Raw genomic sequence first — 18,772 nt, 5'->3', positions numbered from 1 at the left:
TTGCAAACAGGAGCTTTCTGATAATGTGACCACCATGACAACCAATCACAGCGGTCACATGATCATAATCATCGCTCCCCACCTCCCGGCATCCTAAACTGGTGAGGAGAGGTCAACAAAGAAAAATTATTAGTGTGTGCTCAGCTTAAGGCACTGCTTCCTTAAGCTGGGTACCCTGGGTTATTGGCCAGTACCTTCAGGTGATGGAAAGCTTTGGAGGACACACACTCTGGACACCTCCCCTATGATCTTACCCCATTCTGTGATTCCTCAGTTTTTGTTCTAGTGTCTTAGGGTGATGTATTCCTTCTCCTTCATGAAGAAATCCCTCTTAAATTAGCTGCTCAGAGCCATTAGAGTGTACCTCAAAGCTACAGCTTCGATCATACGGAGAGATTCCCTATTTTTCCTGTTTTCAGGACCTTGTAAGGGACACCCTGCTTCCAATTCCATCATCACAGGATAGATAAGAAATCTGATTTGTACAGCGGACACTCTCAAGGACAAATCTCCTACTGCACTTTTACATGCCATTTTACCAGGTCATAGGAGTTTCCTGAACATTTTTGTACCAAGCCTCTGAAACGCTGTGTAAGGCTGTCAGCTGCTTTTCTGCTCAAGTGTTCTCAGTTCTACCAGGTGGAAGTCAGTCCTCTGCAGATACAGCTTTTGGCTGCAATTTTCTTGCAGCAGCACTGAAGTTGGCTCTTTGTGGCCCTTATTGTTGGTGTATGCTATATGTTTGAGAACATGTTACACATATATAGTCGGTGTTATCCTAGTTTGGCTGCAGATTTAGAAATACACACACTTCAAAGGCTTCAAGAAAGCTTGCTTGTAGCTTGCTGAATGCTTTGCAAAAGCTTGCCGAAAGGTTGGTGCTTACACACTGCTCCTACTCCTATACGAGCTGAAGCCTGTTTGTACTAGCCTTTAGGTGGTGGCCACTGGACCAAGATTTCCCCTCTATTGCGGTTTGGTGACAGCTCAAAAGTTTGAATTTTCCTTTACTTCTTCCTACCAGTGACAATGGTTACCAAGATAAAGTAAATCCACCCAGTAGGGATAGAGATAGCAAAAACCTCTAAGCCTTTCTGCAAGGTGTGCTGGGCTGTCTTTTAAATAAATGGCACTTCATTGCACCAGGGCATTTAGTTTTACATATAGTTGGGCATGTTTTAGGAAGTATGTACGTATGGCTGCGTTGAGACATTTTTTTTAATATTGTAGTAAAATGAAGAGAATACCTTGATAAATTTTTTTGTTTGTATTCAATGGCAAGTATTATCTATGGCTTATCATTTTATTTTTTTTATTAGTTAAACATATTTAAGATTGTACTTTTATATTTCAGATGGTCAGTTTACTTTTATCACGAGGTGCCAACATCAATGCATTTGATAAGAAAGACAGGCGAGCGATACATTGGGCAGCATACATGGGTATGATCTATCTGTTCTGTAATATCTTTATGCGGATTGCAACTTCCTTTTTCGAATGTTATGTCGTTTTCTAACACAGCACAAGAAAAAACTAAACACATTTGATTTATTTGTCAGGTCATATTGAAGTTGTTAAATTGCTTGTGACTCATGCAGCAGAAGTAATGTGCAAAGACAAGAAATCGTACACACCACTCCATGCCGCAGCCTCAAGTGGGATGATCAGTGTTGTCAAGTATCTTTTGGATCTAGGTGTTGATGTAAGTGGAAGGCAAGAAGTGTTTCTATACCTTTTCATTGGACAGAAGAAAATATTTTTCTGAAATATATTTGTTGGTAGAATTCATAAAAACATTTTTACGCATTTAAAAGTGTTCAAAAAAGTTTTGTGGTGGTTTCTTAAAAACAAATGGGAACACTGCATCCAGCTGAGTGATTATTTGTTCCTCCTGTGTCAGAATCTTAATGGCTGTTGAAGCATTTTTTATGGCAGTACTAGCTTTGGGTAACCCATTGTTTTAATGGTTTCCCAAGGCTATTGGAGCTCTCAGAGCTGCCTTTTCATTAGCCCTGAAGCTGAATTTTGACAGTACATCTTTGCTATAGAGGAGACTTCTGCAAGATCAGCTGGTTGGGATTGCCAGTACTTTAGGAAAGTGCAAAACTGATCTTATTCACCTGTCATACATTACACCTACGGCTGGGTTCACATATATGTGAATATGCGACATGACATGCAAGTGTGACCAGCTCTCAATGGAGCCGGTTCACACAGCTCCGGGGCAGCCGGATTTCAAAAGGGTCCTGTGCATGTTTGGGTCAGGTTCCGGTGCAAATTCAGGCAAACAATTGGACCTGAATCGCACCTGAACCAGGGAACACGCGCATCGTACGCCAGGCAGGAACCCGCAGCTGAACATATGTGAACTTGGCCTTAAAGTGGTTGTAAACCTCAGACATAAAATATGGACAAAGCATATCCCTCTATTGTCCGTGTTTCAAATAAAAGCAAAAAAGTGTAATTTCTGTCTGCTGCTTTGTTTTTCTGCTATCAGCATAAATCGCGTCTGACAATTTTTCCTGACACAAAAAGAAAAATGGTGTCAGGGGAGGGATCTCCAGCAGATTGACAACCTCAGCTCTGTTACTGTGTGAAGAGGCATGTGTCCCTTCCCTCCAATCAGCTGTCGGAGCTTATATATTCGGGACTTTGAGCGGATGTAGAGAAGAGAGGGCTGCAGATACAGGTACAACTTATGTAGGAGGATTTGTTTCATCTTGGTTTATCCCCTGAGGCAATTCACTTCACTGGGTATATGTAAATATTCTTTAAAAGAAGTTTAGTTTTCTTTTAGAAATCATACTTACCTAGTTGAATGTAGCATCAGTCCGATGCCACATCTGTCCCCCGTCGGCTCTAAGACTGAGAACAGAGAGATCAACCTCCACTAACCGATCAGTTCTCTGTGATTAGAGAGCTGGCGACTGTCACCGGCTCTTTGCCCTAACCCCCCCCCTTCTGGAGCACTTGGCTATGGAGCTGGTAGAAGCAGCTGACTCAGGCTCTTAGCTGTTTGCTGAGAGGCTGGTTCAGGCATCTGGGTGGATCTCAACCATATGGTGTATAACAGGTGTGGTTTAATGAAATTATTGCTGAACATAGTTTTTTAAAAACAATATTGGACTTTAGTGCACGCTAATCTTTCTCCTGTTTTCCTTTTCCAGATGAATGAATCAAATGCTTACGGAAACACACCTCTTCATGTGGCCTGCTACAATGGGCAAGATGTGGTTGTGAATGAACTCCTAGATTGTGGTGCTAATGTGAATCAAGTTAATGAACGGGGTTTTTCACCTCTCCACTTTGCTGCTGCTTCAACACATGGAGCGCTGTGTCTGGAGCTTTTGGTCTGTAATGGTGCAGATGTAAATATTAAGGTAAGGTAAATCAAAAAAAACTTTGTTCTGGGGAAAAAAAAAAACTTGACTATTTCTTTGTTGCTGTGAGAAGGTATCAAAGCCCAGACTTCTAGACAAGTGTCTTCCTCCTTGTTAGCTCTGGTGCACAGACTTTACAGTGACAAATGATATCCATATTCTATAAATATAATTCATGCAAATCCACCACTGTCGTTTATTTTTAATCTTTATTTTTTTTACTGTGTTTTTCTGCCTCCATATATTGTTCTCTGTGAGCTGCCAAACCTATCCATTCCCCCTCACTTTTGTTTGTTGAAAATGAGCAGCACAGTTGCTGTCATGTGTGCTGCTCTCTATGCCCTCTATAAATCCTGTACTTCCTAGACTATCCTGAGAGCGAGCATGCAAGGTGGCAAAATTCCTGCATACAGTGGGACCATAGAGAACAAATGTAACAACCCTCTAAGAGGGGTCGGATAAAAAAAAAATAAAAAATAGGAATTTGAAGGCACACCGAGAGAACTTTGAGTTGAGGATACTGAATGGAATTTTTTTATTATTATTATTACTACTACCAGAGTTTAGTGTCACTTTAAAATGATTACACTGTACAAAGGTGCCTTGCCACAGATGCATTGAATTCCCATCTACGGTATTTGCATGAAAACTAGGCTGGGAAAGATTTGCACTGAAGTTCAGTAACCCATAGCAGTCATAGAATTAAGTGGAAATGCTGTATTTCTCAGTGGACACCATACTTTAAAGAACTAGAGAGGTAAAATCACCCTTAATCGTGAATTCAAATTTTGTCACTGAGAAATCACACAATGGATAAAATACCAATTTTTATTCCGATATTTAAAATGCGCAAACAAAATCACACATAGGGACAATGATCTTCAATATCCGGTACGTGATATGGTATCTGGCATTTAAGATCGATGTGTTTCACTAAGAACTCGCTTCCACAATATCCATGCTCAGTAGGTTGTACAATGGCTCAAAAAAATGATTTTAAAGTCTCCGTTTTTTTTTTTTTTTCTATTAAAATAACAAATGTGTTATACTTACCTGCTCTGTGCAGTGGTTTTGCACATAGTAACCCGGATCCTCCTGGCCCCTCCCTCCTTTTGAGTGCCCCCACAGCAAGCAGCTTGCTATGGGGGCACCTGAGCTGAGCCGCAGCTCCGTGTATTCATTCAAACCCAATGCTGCGGTTTGAGCACGCCCTCTCCCTCTCCTCATTGGCTCACTGACTTTGACAGCAGCGGAAGATGATGGTGCCCAGGAGGGAGAGTCCCAGAAGGCTGAGGCATTCGTGGACATCAATGGATCAAGAGGGGGCTCAGGTAAGTATGAGGGGGGTCTGCTGCACACAGAAGGCTTTTTATCTTAATGCATAGCTAAAGAAAAAAAAAAGAAACTTCTGACGTCACAACCACTTTAGGTCTTTAAAGTGAACTGTATGCTAAAAAATCCTCACAGATGACAGGGATTCCTTAGAAATCTCAGTGTCCTCATACTTTAATAACTTGCGCCTATAATGCTTACACCCACATATTTAATGCCAGCACAAATCCCCCATACATATATGGATGAACCAAAAAGGCAGCTTCCTGCCTATAACCCCATGTACATGTCCTCCATCCAAAAGGGCCCCTTGAACCTTGGATGAAGGACATCACATGTGGTTATAGGCAGGAAGTTACTTTTTTGGGTTATCCATATGTGTATGGGGGGGATCCTAAACACCAGATACCACATCACTTACCTGATATTGAAGCTCATTGTTCCTGTGTGTAATTTTATTTTCTCATTTTAAATCTGGAAACAAAATTGGTCTTTTATCCTTTGTGTAAAATGTCTTATAACCTTTCTAATCCTCTTTATGACGCATTTGTGTTTTTTTTTTTTTTTTGTTTTTTTTTTTATTCTTTATATTTTTACATGTTAACGTGAACTTTGTACTTGCATGTACACTTTCTTTAAAAATAATAAAAAATTATTGAAACAAAAATTAGCCTAAAGCTGCGTTCCCCCCCCCCCCCCCCCTACCCAAACTGGTTTAACATAGTTTAGTTAAGCAGCATTTGGTGTTTGGGCAATTATTTCATTGGCTAGAATTTTAATTTATTCTGGCTGTTGAAAAGCATAAATGCTGAAGTGCTAAATGGGCCTAGCAGCATCCAGCGTTTTTTTCTGCCAAAACTCTGGCAGTGTTTTTTTTTTTTTTTTCCTGCCTCTAAATTTTCCTGCCACTAATTACTGTTTTAAATTCTATGTGTGCATGGACACACAGGCTAACATGCAGGGGAGTTTAGTGGCAAATCTTCCAGTGTGCAAGATGCCTTAAGGCAAGGTTCACACTGATGGGATGCGGGACACCGCATGTAATTCGCATAGGAATCGCAGCACCATTCTGGGTGAATTACATGTTATGTCTTTTGGGGTGCGATTTGAGCACTGCATTTGCACCAAACTGGCGCAGGACTTTTTTTTTTTTTTTTTTTTGTCCACACCGGAATCTGATTGCATGGGTGTTCACACCTATGAGATCCAATTCTGCAAGTCGCACTGCTTTTGCAAACCAATTTTGGGATGTCATTAACACACACTGCAATGGGTTGCAATTTTATGCAGTGTAGATTTGCAGCAATTTCACTGTGGATTCGCACTGCATCTAGTGTGATCCGAGCCTCAAGGATTAGTTTGCTTTTTTTTTTTTTTTTTTTTTTTTTTTTATATATTTTGCACGTAAAAATTGTGCATTTATTTATTTTTTGTAGTAGGAGCCTGTAAAGCCTTGCCCCAGCAATTAGCAGTTCGCTAATGCCATGCAGGTCTCCGGCACGCAGTCAGTGTATTGCTTGCCTGTGCAATCCCGTAGGGTAAGCCGATACTCCCTGATAGGCAGAATCAATGTCGGGGCTTTTAGTTTATTCAGATACAGAGCTGCGTGTCTGAATGACGCCGCAGTTTCGGCAGACTTCTGCACGACAGCGCTGTTTTCAAACAGTGACAGCTAGTCCAGGGAACTTCTCCCCGTACTGCTGCCAGGTGGGGAGGGTATGGGATAAAGGGAGGTGGCTGCAGCACTGGGAACATGTTACATGTTCCACCCTAAAATTGGGTGGAACATGTAACTTGTTCCCAAAGGTGAACTTCTTCTTTAAAATCCAAATTTTTCACCCCTCTCCTTCTGGGTGATCAAGGGTAAATTTACCTCTATAACCCATAGTAGTCATTCTGTTTCATCTTTCAGCAGTGACCTATCAAAAGATTGTATTAGTTACTGCACAATACGATTTGTAAGTAAAAGACCTTTTTGTTAGAAGACACATGGATCTGTTGTATAATGTAAGATATTTAGCGTCTGCCTTATTGCTGACTTTATAATGTCTTTGTCTGCAAACTGTTTGCAGCTCATGTACAATAATGGATCTACTACTACGTGTTTTTTTTTCAGTAGGCTTCAATTATGTCTCTGCTGAATCCTTTTTGAGTGATATCTGCTCTAGCACTGAGTGCACTACATAAAGTCAGAGATGCCTTTTCTTGTAGGGTTCAATCCTAAGTGCATTTTAGAAAAGACCAAAATTAAGTCAAACCTGACCTACTTTCTTGATGCCGTGCATGGATGAATGACTTGAAAATGCATTTGGGAAGTGTGTTAAACATATAGCACATTTATTATGGTTGAACAAGCGTACTTGATATTCTGAAAATACTTATGAGTTTATCCTTTTGCTTGACATGAGAGAGGCTGCTGTGGATCTGAGAAGTAGTTGCATATTTCCATTTTCTGTGTTAAAAAGGTTAATAGTTTGTGAAGCAGCTGTCAATTACTTTAGGTTTATAAAAATAAGAATTCCTTTAAAAAGTATTAAAAAAAATGGTGCAATAATTTTCTGTACTTACACAGTAGTGTGTCCCCCCCCCCTCACTTAGCGGCTTCAGAAGACCCCATAATAGCATTTTGTTAAGTTATGTTGAAAATATGCAAAAGCTGAGGTTACCTTCAGTGAAAACTGCATGTCAGAGTAGCTCCAGAGATAAACAGCTGAGGTTATATGCAAATTTCAATGTTGTAAATGTCTTGGCTTTGCTTGCCTTCCCTTTGGGGACCAATAAAGAGGAGGGCAAGACTCAGCATGACATTTAAAAAAAAAAATTAAAATGGTTCTTAAGTCGACATTTTTTTTTTTTTTTTTACCTTAATGCATTCCCTGCAATAAGTTTAAAAAATATCCCAGTTGTATCTCACCTCTCCCCTAACCAATTTAACCCCAATAAATACCGAGTCCTTAATCCAGAGCTGTGCCTATTTGCTGTGGCTCTCTCCCTGCTCTTACTGGGCTCGGAGGCAGCAGCGGGAGCCATTGGCAACAGCAGCTGCCTTTGACAACAGACCCTCCTGATATGTAACTTTTACTTGATGTTACTTTTGGCTTTTTCTTTTACCATACAATTTGATCATTTACTAGTGGGAAAGCATGAAGTGTTAATTGATTAAAAAAAAAACCACATTGTTCACCAATATGCTTAGCACTTTGAGGAAACAGCCATCTGTATTGATCCTTTGGGCAGTGCAGTCTGTCATTCTTTGTATATGGTCCAATGGTTTCCAGTAATAACCTGAAATTCAGAAATGTTTGCCTATATGTGATATGGATATCTTAGAGTAGTTAAAATTAACTTGTATGACGATATGAAGCTGCTTTTCTTACCAGAATTCCATTTTTTGTAGAGTAAAGATGGGAAGACTCCTCTTCACATGACTGCCATCCATGGTCGCTTTTCCAGGTCCCAAATAATAATCCAGAATGGTAATTAATTTAGTTTTGAGCTCTTTTTGGTAAAATGACCTTTGGGGTTTTGCTGTCAGCATGTAGCGTGAATCTTTGTGTAAAGTGCTAACTTCGGACCTTCTGACTCTCTTACTGATAGAGCATTAAAGCGGAGTTCCACCCAAAAGTGGAACTTCCGCTTTAGGGAGTCCTGACCCCCCGACATGCCACATTTGGCATGTCATTTTTTGGGGGGGGGGGGGGGGGAGCGGGTACCTAGTTTTGTCAGGAACCCGCTCCCACTTCCGCTCGGAGCGCCGCGGCGCCCTGAGCGGAAGTTCGCCTCTCCCCCTCCCTCCCTGCAATCTTCTGGGACACGTCAGAGGTCCCAGAAGATTGCCGGCCAATCACGGCGCGCAGCGCGACTCGCGCATGCGCAGTGTGTACCCGGCTGTGAAGCCGCAAACTGTAACAGCCGGGTGCCCACAGCAGTGATGCCGGCGCCGAGGGAGAGGATCGAGGCTTCCGGCGGCCGCATCGCTGGACCGTTGGACAGGTGAGTAAATGGCTGGAACTCCGCTTTAAGGCCCCATTCATACTTGGTAATTTGAAATCGCCGTAGTTCTACCTGCGATTCCAACTCACTTGTCACTTGATTGCTGCACAAGACCAGCATACGTTTGGATGCCATCATCCCTTAATGGCACTAAAACGTGGTGCAATTCTGCCACGATTTTCACAAAGCAAATCGCACCTTTCAAAATTGCGTAAAGCTTGTCGCTCAAAAAGAAGCAGGAGCTTCTTTGCGGGCGAAGAAGGCACATAGGGCAGCCTTTTCAAGTGAATAGGCTGGCCAAATGCAACACGCAAAATCATGTGCCGATCATTTTAAAAAATTGCATCGTGAGAATGCTGCTCGTTCCTTCTACTTAAGGAAAAATTAAGCGGTTACAATTTTTTTTCTGCAATAATGTTTTTTATTAAGGTATCGATGTACATTTACAACAGCCTTTGCTGTATGTTATACAAAAGCAGAATAGGACGACAAAACAAGAGTACCTGTTCAAGTGAAACAAGACAGTTATTCCCAGATGATTGAAATCTCAGGTCAAAAAAACCTAAAGGTAATTAAGTTAGCATGGATAGGTAATTGTTTTAACCAGAAGTAGGGGGGATGACCATTACTCACGTGAGTGGGTCAGTGGAAGATGGGAGGTCTGTAGTTTTATACTAAATAAGTAAATCTGGTATGCAACACGCATATGTTGATTTGTTTTTGACCCTTTAAATTCATTTTACCCTTATAAAGCTGAAATAACACAAATTCTGGAGCCTTATATTTTAACTTTTTAACATTTTCTTTTGAAGTTTATGGGTTTGTCCTTTTTATTTATAATATAAACACTCAGTTTCAGGTATGACCTAAATGATTCAGCTTTGCATGACCCAGTATAATCTGTAAATGAGGACAGGAATTCTTTGAAAGATCAGACATTTCAAGATAAATGAATGAGGGCGTTTCCTTATTTTTCATTGGTCTATACAATTCTTACCAGTGCACTATATAGATAATCTCAAAAAACATGTGTTAATAATCTTGTTTACCAATCTTCCATCAAGCAAGTCACTTCATGAAAATGACTGCTAAATCATGTTAAATCCTCTTTAATTTGCTTCAAGTAAAATACTGTTTTATTGGTAATAAGCTAATAGAATGTAATATATATATATATATATATATATATATATATATATTGTTATCAGGGATAAAATATTTGCCTTTCTTTAGTTAGACAGGAATTATTGCTTAAGGTTTCATTATTATGTGGTTTGTGCGCTATCCTTAGCTGATGTACAGAAACTCAGCAGCTAAAGTTTAGACTTAAACAAATATGTTGGACCTGTTAAAACAACTGAGGAGGAGTGAGAGCACACAAGTTTGTTTGACTTCTGCTTCTATGTGATTGCACATAATTTCCTTTTCTCCACATAAGATTGTTTATTAAATTGCATAGGGCTTATGGTCTGTGCTCAGTTTACATACAGTGATTTGCACAGTTATACAGAGGAAAACCAAAAATCTTTGCGTTCTTAGTGAGCAGGGTCTGCTTGTGTCAGGTTGGAAAGCATTTCTGGTGCACGCTAGAAGTAGCTGAAAAGTTTTAGGCCAGTTGGTTGATTTCTGGCACTGCTTTACTATTTTTGTAAAAATAAGGCAATCAAAGTCATCTTTATTTACACCTGCAGCAAAACCTACTTGATGACTGACATTTATTATTTCTCCAATCACAGGAGCAGAGATAGACTGTGAAGATAAGAATGGAAACACACCATTGCACATAGCAGCTAGATATGGCCATGAGCTCCTCATCAACACTTTAATTACCAGTGGTGCAGATACAGCAAAGTAAGTAGATACTTTACTGAATATTCTTGTTCTGTTTCACTGAAAAGTCGCCATACTAAAATGAACTAATTTTTATGAATTGATTCATGTTAAAAATGGTTTTCCATGCATAGATAAATATTTAAAAGCCGAGTTCACCTAAACGTGAAAAATAATTAATGCACATTTTTTTGCAGGTAAAAAAAGAAAAAGGGGCATGTTTTTTTTTTTTTTTTTTTTTTTTTTTAAAAAACAGGATTCTGGAATTCATTGAACCTGCATTAAGCAGATCGCATGTGCAGCGTTAGGCTCCTGCACACACTGCCTTTGTACGGGCTGTCATTGCAGAGCTGTAGGCAGTGTGAATGAACTATGGGGTATGCTAATCTTTGCGCTCGCAGTTCATTCAAACTACAAAGTACGTCTGCCGCTGTGGCTGATGGTACTTTATAATTCATTCATAGGAAGTGCTGAATGAATAACGCAGCTGTGTGGGTGGTGCCCCACAGAGCGGCACTACTTTTGAAAAGCGACAGGGGGTGCGCAGAGAGGAACCCACACCCGCTGTCACGGAGTGTGGGGGGTGAGAAGGTGCAGGAGCTGGAACATAACATGTAACATGTTCCAAAGGTGAACTTATTTTAAATTTGCAGGGAAAATTAATAAGAATGGAGATATTTTTTCCAATTTTTGAATAGAGTAAGGGAAGTTTATGAACATCTGCCAGGTTTTTTGCCATCTGTGTGTCAGACGTTTTTTCCCTAATGCAAGGAATAAAAAAAAAAAAAAAAAAAGCTTACTTTAAAACCACTTTAAGTCTCCTTTCAATATGTTCAAATCAAGTAAGAGAAATGTATAAACAAGAAAGATTTCTCAGGGAGAGCTTAGGCAGGCCATACATTATACATTCTTTTTTGTATAGCTGGTTGAAAGAAAAAGTGCCAATTTCCCCATCCACACATTCAAGGTGGATGGGGGAATTGTAGTTGTGAAGTAATCACTAGGGATTATCGAACGGTTTGGGTCGACCATCAGTTCGACCTGAACATTGACTGTTCGAGGTTCGGCCGAATTCCAAACTTTTTGCTGAAAAAGTTCGGAATTCGGCAACCAGAACCGACCAAAATGCAATGGGACAGCAAATGGGCTTTAAAAGCCCGTGATTGGACCAGAACCATCAGTAAAAGCCAATTGAGGGGGCAGGAGAATGCTAGGAATGTGATTGGAGTGACTAGGGGGTCCAGAGGCCAATCATTAGTGAATACGCCCCCCAGTATATAAGATAGCCCCGCCAAATTCCTAGCATTGTAATACAGGGACGTGGAAGAGAGTGGAAGCAGTTCTGTTACTTCTGCTTCAAAGTGTCATTTAGCAATTATTAGTGTGAGGAAAGGGATATCTAGTGTAGTTAGGGTACTATTTCCCACTATAGTTAGCTTTAATAATCTAGTTTCTGTAGGGAAAGTGTTAAGTGTAAGGGGACCGTAGTGTAGGGTTAACTGACTCTGACTGCTATGGCAGGGTGACAAAACCCTTCCATGTCAGGGTGACCGCTATAGAGAAAAGATCGTTTCTCTTAGGTCACTTATAGAACAGCGATATGGCTTCTCGCCTGTCAGCCTGCTTTTTGCAGCAGGCATTTATAGGGCTTTTTTGAGGACATGTTTGGAGTCAGGCATGACATCTGAACTTCTGTATAGGGGTATATATATATATATATACACACACGTATGTATGTATGTATGTATGTATATGTATATATATATATATATATATATATATATATATATAATATGTGTGTGTGTGTGTATATATATATATATATATATATATATATATATATATATATATATACATACATACATACATACATACATACATACATACATACATACATACATACATACATACATACATACATAGGTGTGACAGTAGCAGAACACTATGCTTGCGCTAATGAAATAATTAACAGGCATATGGCTCCGCTCCTATAACACCTATATATGTGTATGAAGTGTGTGTGTGTATATATATATATATATATATATATACCCCTATACAGAAGTTCAGATGTTTTGCCTGCCTCCAAAGACCCACAAAAAAATGCCCAAAAAAACGCCCAGGTGTGTTATTGCAGGCGTTTTTTTGGGTATTTTTTTGTGGGTCTTTGGAGGCAGGCAAAACATCTGAACTTCTGTATAGGGGTATATATATACACACACACTTTAATGTATTTATACACATACACACATATAGGTGTGATAGCAGAGAAGCCATATGGGTGTTAATTATTTCATTAGCGCAAGTATAGTGTTCTGCTACTTTCACACCTATATATGTGTATCTGTATATATACATATAAGTGTGTGTGTATATATACCCCTACACAGAAGTAATGATGTTATGCCTGCCTCCTATAACCTCCAAAATATGCCCAAAAAAACGCTTGCTACAAAACCGGCAAGGTGTGAAAATAGCTGAGCCATATCCCCGTTCTATATTAATTCTAATACAATCTTTTTTTTTTTTTTCTGGTTCTTGACATGCTACAGAGCTGAAACTTCACAGGTACACTTTTTAGACCCCCCAGACACTAAATCCAAAGAAATCTCATTTTTATTTTTTCAATAATTGGCTCTCTATCAAAAATGACAATTTTTAAGAACTTTTTTTTTTGTGTGATTAATAGTCCCTGGGGCATGACCCAGAACCCTAGGCACTTTTTAGGGGCATTTATTGGGTTTTAGGGCTTCAAAATGGTGTTTTTTGATTCCAAAAGTTCGGGTCCCATTGATTTCAATGGGGTTCTAAAATCCGAACCGAACTTTCAGGAAATTCAGGTGTTCCGGTCGAACCGAACTTTTCAAAAGTTTGATCATCCCTAGTAATCACAGCAGAGAGCATTGCACTGTATTTAAGTACAGATGGCAGACATGGAGCAGTTAAAGTGTGTGTCATAACTTGGTCTTGAATAGAATTTATAAGTGTTTCCCTGTTAATTTTTTTTATTGCAGTCCTCACTGTGGAGATTCACGCTCAGTATATGTTCTGGTGACTGTCCTCTCCTCCACAGAAAGTGTTGGTAAATTTATTTTAAAAACACTTTGTAGTGATTCCCTCTTTCTGGCCATACTGTAGAATTTTGGCAGATTCCTGCTGAATCAGCTGAAATTCAAGCCATAGATGGTACTGTTGGCACCACTTGGCTTCACAAAAGTCCTTTTGGAAAACCGACTGAGCTGGGTAGAAAATTTGTAGCCAAATTGGGGGGGGGTATTCTGATAGCTGGCTTTGAAAATCAAGTTTTTCTTCTATTCAGTTGTAGGCTGAACAAGGAAAATCTAAAAGTATTTGTCTAGTTTTATATTTATACCTGCTGTGCCTTTGGAACAGGAAGTGAAGGGAAATCTCCCCAAAAGGCCCTGCAAAAATCCTGACTCCTGGTGTAGAATTTTTTTAAATTACTCACTTCTGGTTCAATTTTTTTTCAGTTTGTTTTGATTTTTGTTTGTGCTTTTTGTTTTTAATTCTACATCCCCATGTTTTTTTTGTTGTTGCCTAGCGGGGCTCAGTGTATTCAAGCATTGGGGGAATTGTGAGAATTATGCATTCTGTTATGAAGCATGGTTATTTGTGAGCTTAGCGTACCAATAAAATATGATCTCTTCCAGGCGAGGCATCCATGGAATGTTTCCTCTCCACTTGGCTGCCCTGAGTGGTTTCTCAGACTGCTGCAGAAAGCTCCTTTCTTCAGGTTAGTGTTATTCATAGCCAGGAGGATAATGTGATCATAAAATAGATTTTCAGTAATCATTTTCATGTTGCATTGATCAAATGTTAAAAATAACTTCTCGAGAAATATCTTCCATTAATATAGTATAATAGAATGACTGAGGAATTTTGAGGATGTAACAACCAGTGAAAAATATTCAGCATGCAACTAAGGCATGTTTGGTATAGAAATTTAAATTTTACTAGTCCACTGTGGTAAATGACTCATTTTGAAAGTGTTGTGGACTAAAACATGACATTTTGTTTTAAGTAGGGACCCCTTCCTCCGCTTGTAAAAGTGATCCAGCGGCTGTGTAACTGCTCAGATCACTTTTACTAGAAAGATAATTGCCTACTATAAAAAAAAATGATACTGGTATCATGGGTGTAGCATCAACCATTATCCCAGAATAACCACCTCAATACAACGCTGTACATATACATACAGCGTGATGAAGGTGGTTAAAGTATGTCCTCATTTATCTCTGTAGCCATATGCAACTGTGAAGCAAATCAAAGTCCGTAGCAGAAGCACTGTTTTTTCATAGCAGCTCAGCTAGCCACCTGCCAAGAGAGATTTGTCTGCCTTCAGTGTTTAATCTCTATTGTAATCAATTTATCTATATTAGCTCTAATAAATGTACCACATCTTTATAGTGAAGATATCAAATGAGAAGGAAAATAATAAAATTCAGAAAGAGAACTTGCATTCAGATTTATCCAAAGTAGGGACAAATCCTCCACAGCAATGGTGGTTGGCTTAATGCAGGGATAATGATCACAACCGAAAATACTCCCAATTGGTATCGGATCCTCCACAGCGGCAGCAATCAGCTCATGAAAAGCAAAAGTATGACTCCATAGTGTAGTCATTTAAAATGTGTGTTTTATTAAAAAAGATATAGCAACTCACATTTAAAACAATCAAATAAGTTGGTGAAATAGACCTGTGTAGTGTCTAGATGTAGAACTTTGTGATGCAACGCAGTCCAGGCTGCTGATGTACTGGAACGCCGAGCGATCAGACTTTTCTGGCTCTTTGGACAATTCGTCTTCAGAGGTGGGGTGTCCTATACAAATTCATTCGGACAAGGCCACAGACGTGGCCTGTCAATCACCAAGGGGGCACAAGAAGTGTCTTGGCGGCTCTGTAAGTAACTGGCATTCTGAGGTCGGCTGCCGATTCGTTCTGGTTCTCTCAAACTCCTGCCACGGCTCCTGTGCAGGATCAAAGCAGAAAGGATTCCGGTCATTTTAGTGGGTCCAGACTGGCATCGCCGATCTGGTACTCCTGGTCGTTAATATTCCTTGGGGATTTCCTCTCAGGCAGGATCTGCTGTCCCAAGGACCATCCTTCCATCCTGCTTTACAGTCGCTGGCTCTGACGGCTTGCCTGTTGAACGCCAGGTGCTGAAGGATAGAGGTTTTTCTAAGTCTGTGATTCCTACACTGCTAAAAGCTAGGAAATCTACTTCTAGGATGATCTACTGTTGTACGTTGAAGATGGAAGATGTACATTATATGGTGTGGTGTCTTTTAGGGTTCATCCTCGCTACTTCTCGTGGTTCTGATCTTAACCTATCTTCAAACGGGGGGGTTGAACAGCAATTGGCCTTGAGTACCATCAAGGGCCATGTATCGGCTTTGGTGTTTCTTTTTTCCAACAACCTTTGGCCACACACTCCCTGGTGCGTACCTTTTATTCAGGGTGTCCGACATTTGGTTCCTGCTTTCACTGTTCCAGAAGGTGGCCTTTTTTGGTGGCTTTCACCTCTGCGCACAGTTTGTGTGAACTGACTGTGTTAGCCTGTCAGTCACCTTATGGTGATTTACAAGGATAAGATGGTGCTTCGCCCCTGTCTGTCATTCCTTTTTAAGGTGGTCTCTGACTTTCATTTGACTGAAGACATTGTGTTGTCTTCCCTGTGTCCCAGGCCTAAACATCCAAAGGAAATTGACTTGCATGTTTTGGATGTGGTCCGGGCAATTAGGGTTTACCTGGCAGCTACGGAGTCTTTTAGGAAGTCAGAAGTCTATTGTGCTCATGGACTGACCTCCCAAGGGATTGTCCGTTTCCTCTGCAGCTAGTTCCAGATGGATCAGACAGGCGGTGGTTCAGGCCTATTCCATCAAGGGTCAGGTTCCTCCTTTCTTGTCAAGGCGCACTCTTATTAGGGCCCCTAGTGCCTCCTGGGCTTTCCGTCGTCATGCGTTAGTGACACAGGTTTGCAAGGCGACCATCTGATTTTTGGTGCACACTTTTACAAAGTTTTTATAAAGTGGATGTGTTAGCATCTGCGGATGCTTCTTTTAGCCGCAAGGTTTTGCTGGCTGCTGTTTAGAGGACCTTATTCTCTTTTAGGGTGTATTATTTTTCAAGTGAGCTCCAGTTGTTTATGGTAGAGCTCTGTTACCGGATTGCCTATGGTTAGCCTCGGGAATTTTTTTCTGATGTTTTTCCAACCCATCATGTTTAACAGCCATTGGGACATCCCAAAGCAGTAAGAAGAAACAGGAGCTGTGTCTGTCAATGAGCAAAAGAGAAAATCTGATTTCTGACCCACTGTGAAATCTATTTTTCTGATGTTCATTGACAGACACAGCACCCACCCCTCTATGGAGTTGGCTTTCTTCTGACACTGCTTGTAACAAAACTTAGTGCCTATAGCTGAGTGTGGGCATATACCCCCTGGGATGCCCAAAGGCATAGTCGAGTTTTTTCCTGCCTAGTGTCCTACTCCTGTAGGGGGCAGTATAACCCAATGGTTAAGAAGAATCAGGAGCTGTGTCCGTCAATGAATGTAAGAAATGAATTTCACGGTAAGTCAAAATACCCATTTTTCCTAATCATGTGCATTCTCTGTTAGAGAGCAAGTGCTGCCGGGGGTGGGAAGTAAGGTGAGCCTGAGCTGCTCAATGAATAAAAATAAAGTACCTTCAGCTAAATGATTAAGAGCTTCTTTTAAAGCTTATTTACTGTTTGTTAGGAAAATGTAGATACTTAAATGCCCATAACCTGGCCACGGGTTTACTTTAAAGCAGGGATCTCCAAGCTATGGTCCTCCAGCTGTCTTGGAACTACACATCTCATGAGGCATTGAAGACTCTGACATTCACAGACATGACTAGGCATAATGGGAATTGTAGTTCCTGAACAACTGGAGGGCCATAGTTGGGAGATCCCTGCTTTAAAGTATAATTCCAGATGTTTTGTTTACTTTTGTATCGGGAGAATGTTGAGCCTCTGTCAGGCTTTTATTGCTGTCATTGCCTGAGTTGGGGAAGTATATTGCTGAATTCACGGAAATGAACATTCGACTTGCATGATTATTATTTTGATCAATATTTTTATTAGTGTTTTGACACAATCTTGGCACCATGTTGAAAAAGTTGTGGGCTGAAACTACTCCTTCTTATGAATGAGCTTCTTCTTATTAAATACTTGGTATATACTAATCTGTTTTATTTTTGTAGGGTTTGACATAGATACTCCAGATGACTTTGGCAGGACATGTCTACATGCAGCTGCGGCTGGAGGGTATGTCTCAGTAACCTACCTACACTTTTAGCAAAGAGGCAAGCTATAGAAAAAGGCACACAGAGAGACATTGTAGAATATCTTGGGGATGCAGTTAGAAGCATGAACTAAAAGTTCAGTTTGGAACTTCACTGTTTAGTGCAGTGCCAGTTTAAAGCGAAACTAAACTCTTCTATCCTTTACAACCATGGGATCCCTTTAAATGGTGGGGGGTTTAGTTCCACTATAAAACATTTGCTTAAACATTTTGAGTAAGCACTTCTTTTTTTATACTGAGAATATTGTAAATAAGTGGCAGTTATGTTGTGTGTGCGAAGATGACACTGACAAAATAGTTGAACATCACTTACAGATAAGTCAACATGGATTGCCACTGGATAGACATCTGATTCACTTTGCATTATTTAAACTTCGGAATAAGGCACTATGCTTAATCTGGGTATACGCTATATGAATTTCAGTTAGTCCTTTACGAACCGGTTGACATTTGCTACCGCCACCTTACATCCCTTGATTGAAAAAATCAAAGAAGGCAGGCGGAAAATGGTTGGCCAAGCAGCAACTGCATCTATTCAGATTCAGCCGCTGTTCAAGTAATCTGACAGACGCCACCTGTGGCAGTCACAATATGATAGCCATAACTGGGGATTCCTCAATCTGTGCTGTATACTGGGGATGGGGGATTGTATTTGATTATTTTTGTTCAGCTCACAGGAGGAATGAATATGACAAACTAAAATACTGTTGCAGTAATGTATACTGTATTTTACTGCGCAGTACAATGTGTTGCAATGCACTTCATTTAAAACGGCGCACAAACACACTTGTACAGTAACTGCCAAATTACCTGCAGTACACAGCACCACAGTTCACATAGCATGCAATGCAGAAAGCTGTGCTGCCACAAGATTTATGTAGGTGCATTTTT

The 18,772-nt window shown here is 40.2% G+C and overlaps 1 protein-coding gene across 1 annotated transcript in view; it reads left to right on the top strand.

Annotated features, from left to right (window-relative positions):
- ANKRD28 (ankyrin repeat domain 28) overlaps positions 1–18,772 on the top strand; it is a 182,542-nt gene that overhangs the window by 67,696 nt on the left and 96,074 nt on the right. Inside the window, exons 6-12 of the mRNA XM_082259485.1 lie at positions 1,355–1,442; positions 1,560–1,702; positions 3,168–3,380; positions 8,110–8,188; positions 10,442–10,556; positions 14,207–14,289; positions 17,781–17,844. Of these exons, the coding sequence (XP_082115611.1) occupies positions 1,355–1,442; positions 1,560–1,702; positions 3,168–3,380; positions 8,110–8,188; positions 10,442–10,556; positions 14,207–14,289; positions 17,781–17,844 (785 nt within the window). The remainder of the gene's footprint in view (positions 1–1,354; positions 1,443–1,559; positions 1,703–3,167; positions 3,381–8,109; positions 8,189–10,441; positions 10,557–14,206; positions 14,290–17,780; positions 17,845–18,772) is intronic.

This window comes from Pelophylax lessonae, assembly GCF_965119305.1.
Source record: "Pelophylax lessonae genome assembly, chromosome: 5".
Taxonomy (NCBI): domain Eukaryota; kingdom Metazoa; phylum Chordata; class Amphibia; order Anura; family Ranidae; genus Pelophylax; species Pelophylax lessonae.
Note: the sequence above shows the minus strand (reverse complement) of the source record. Positions and strands in the feature narration are given on the sequence as shown.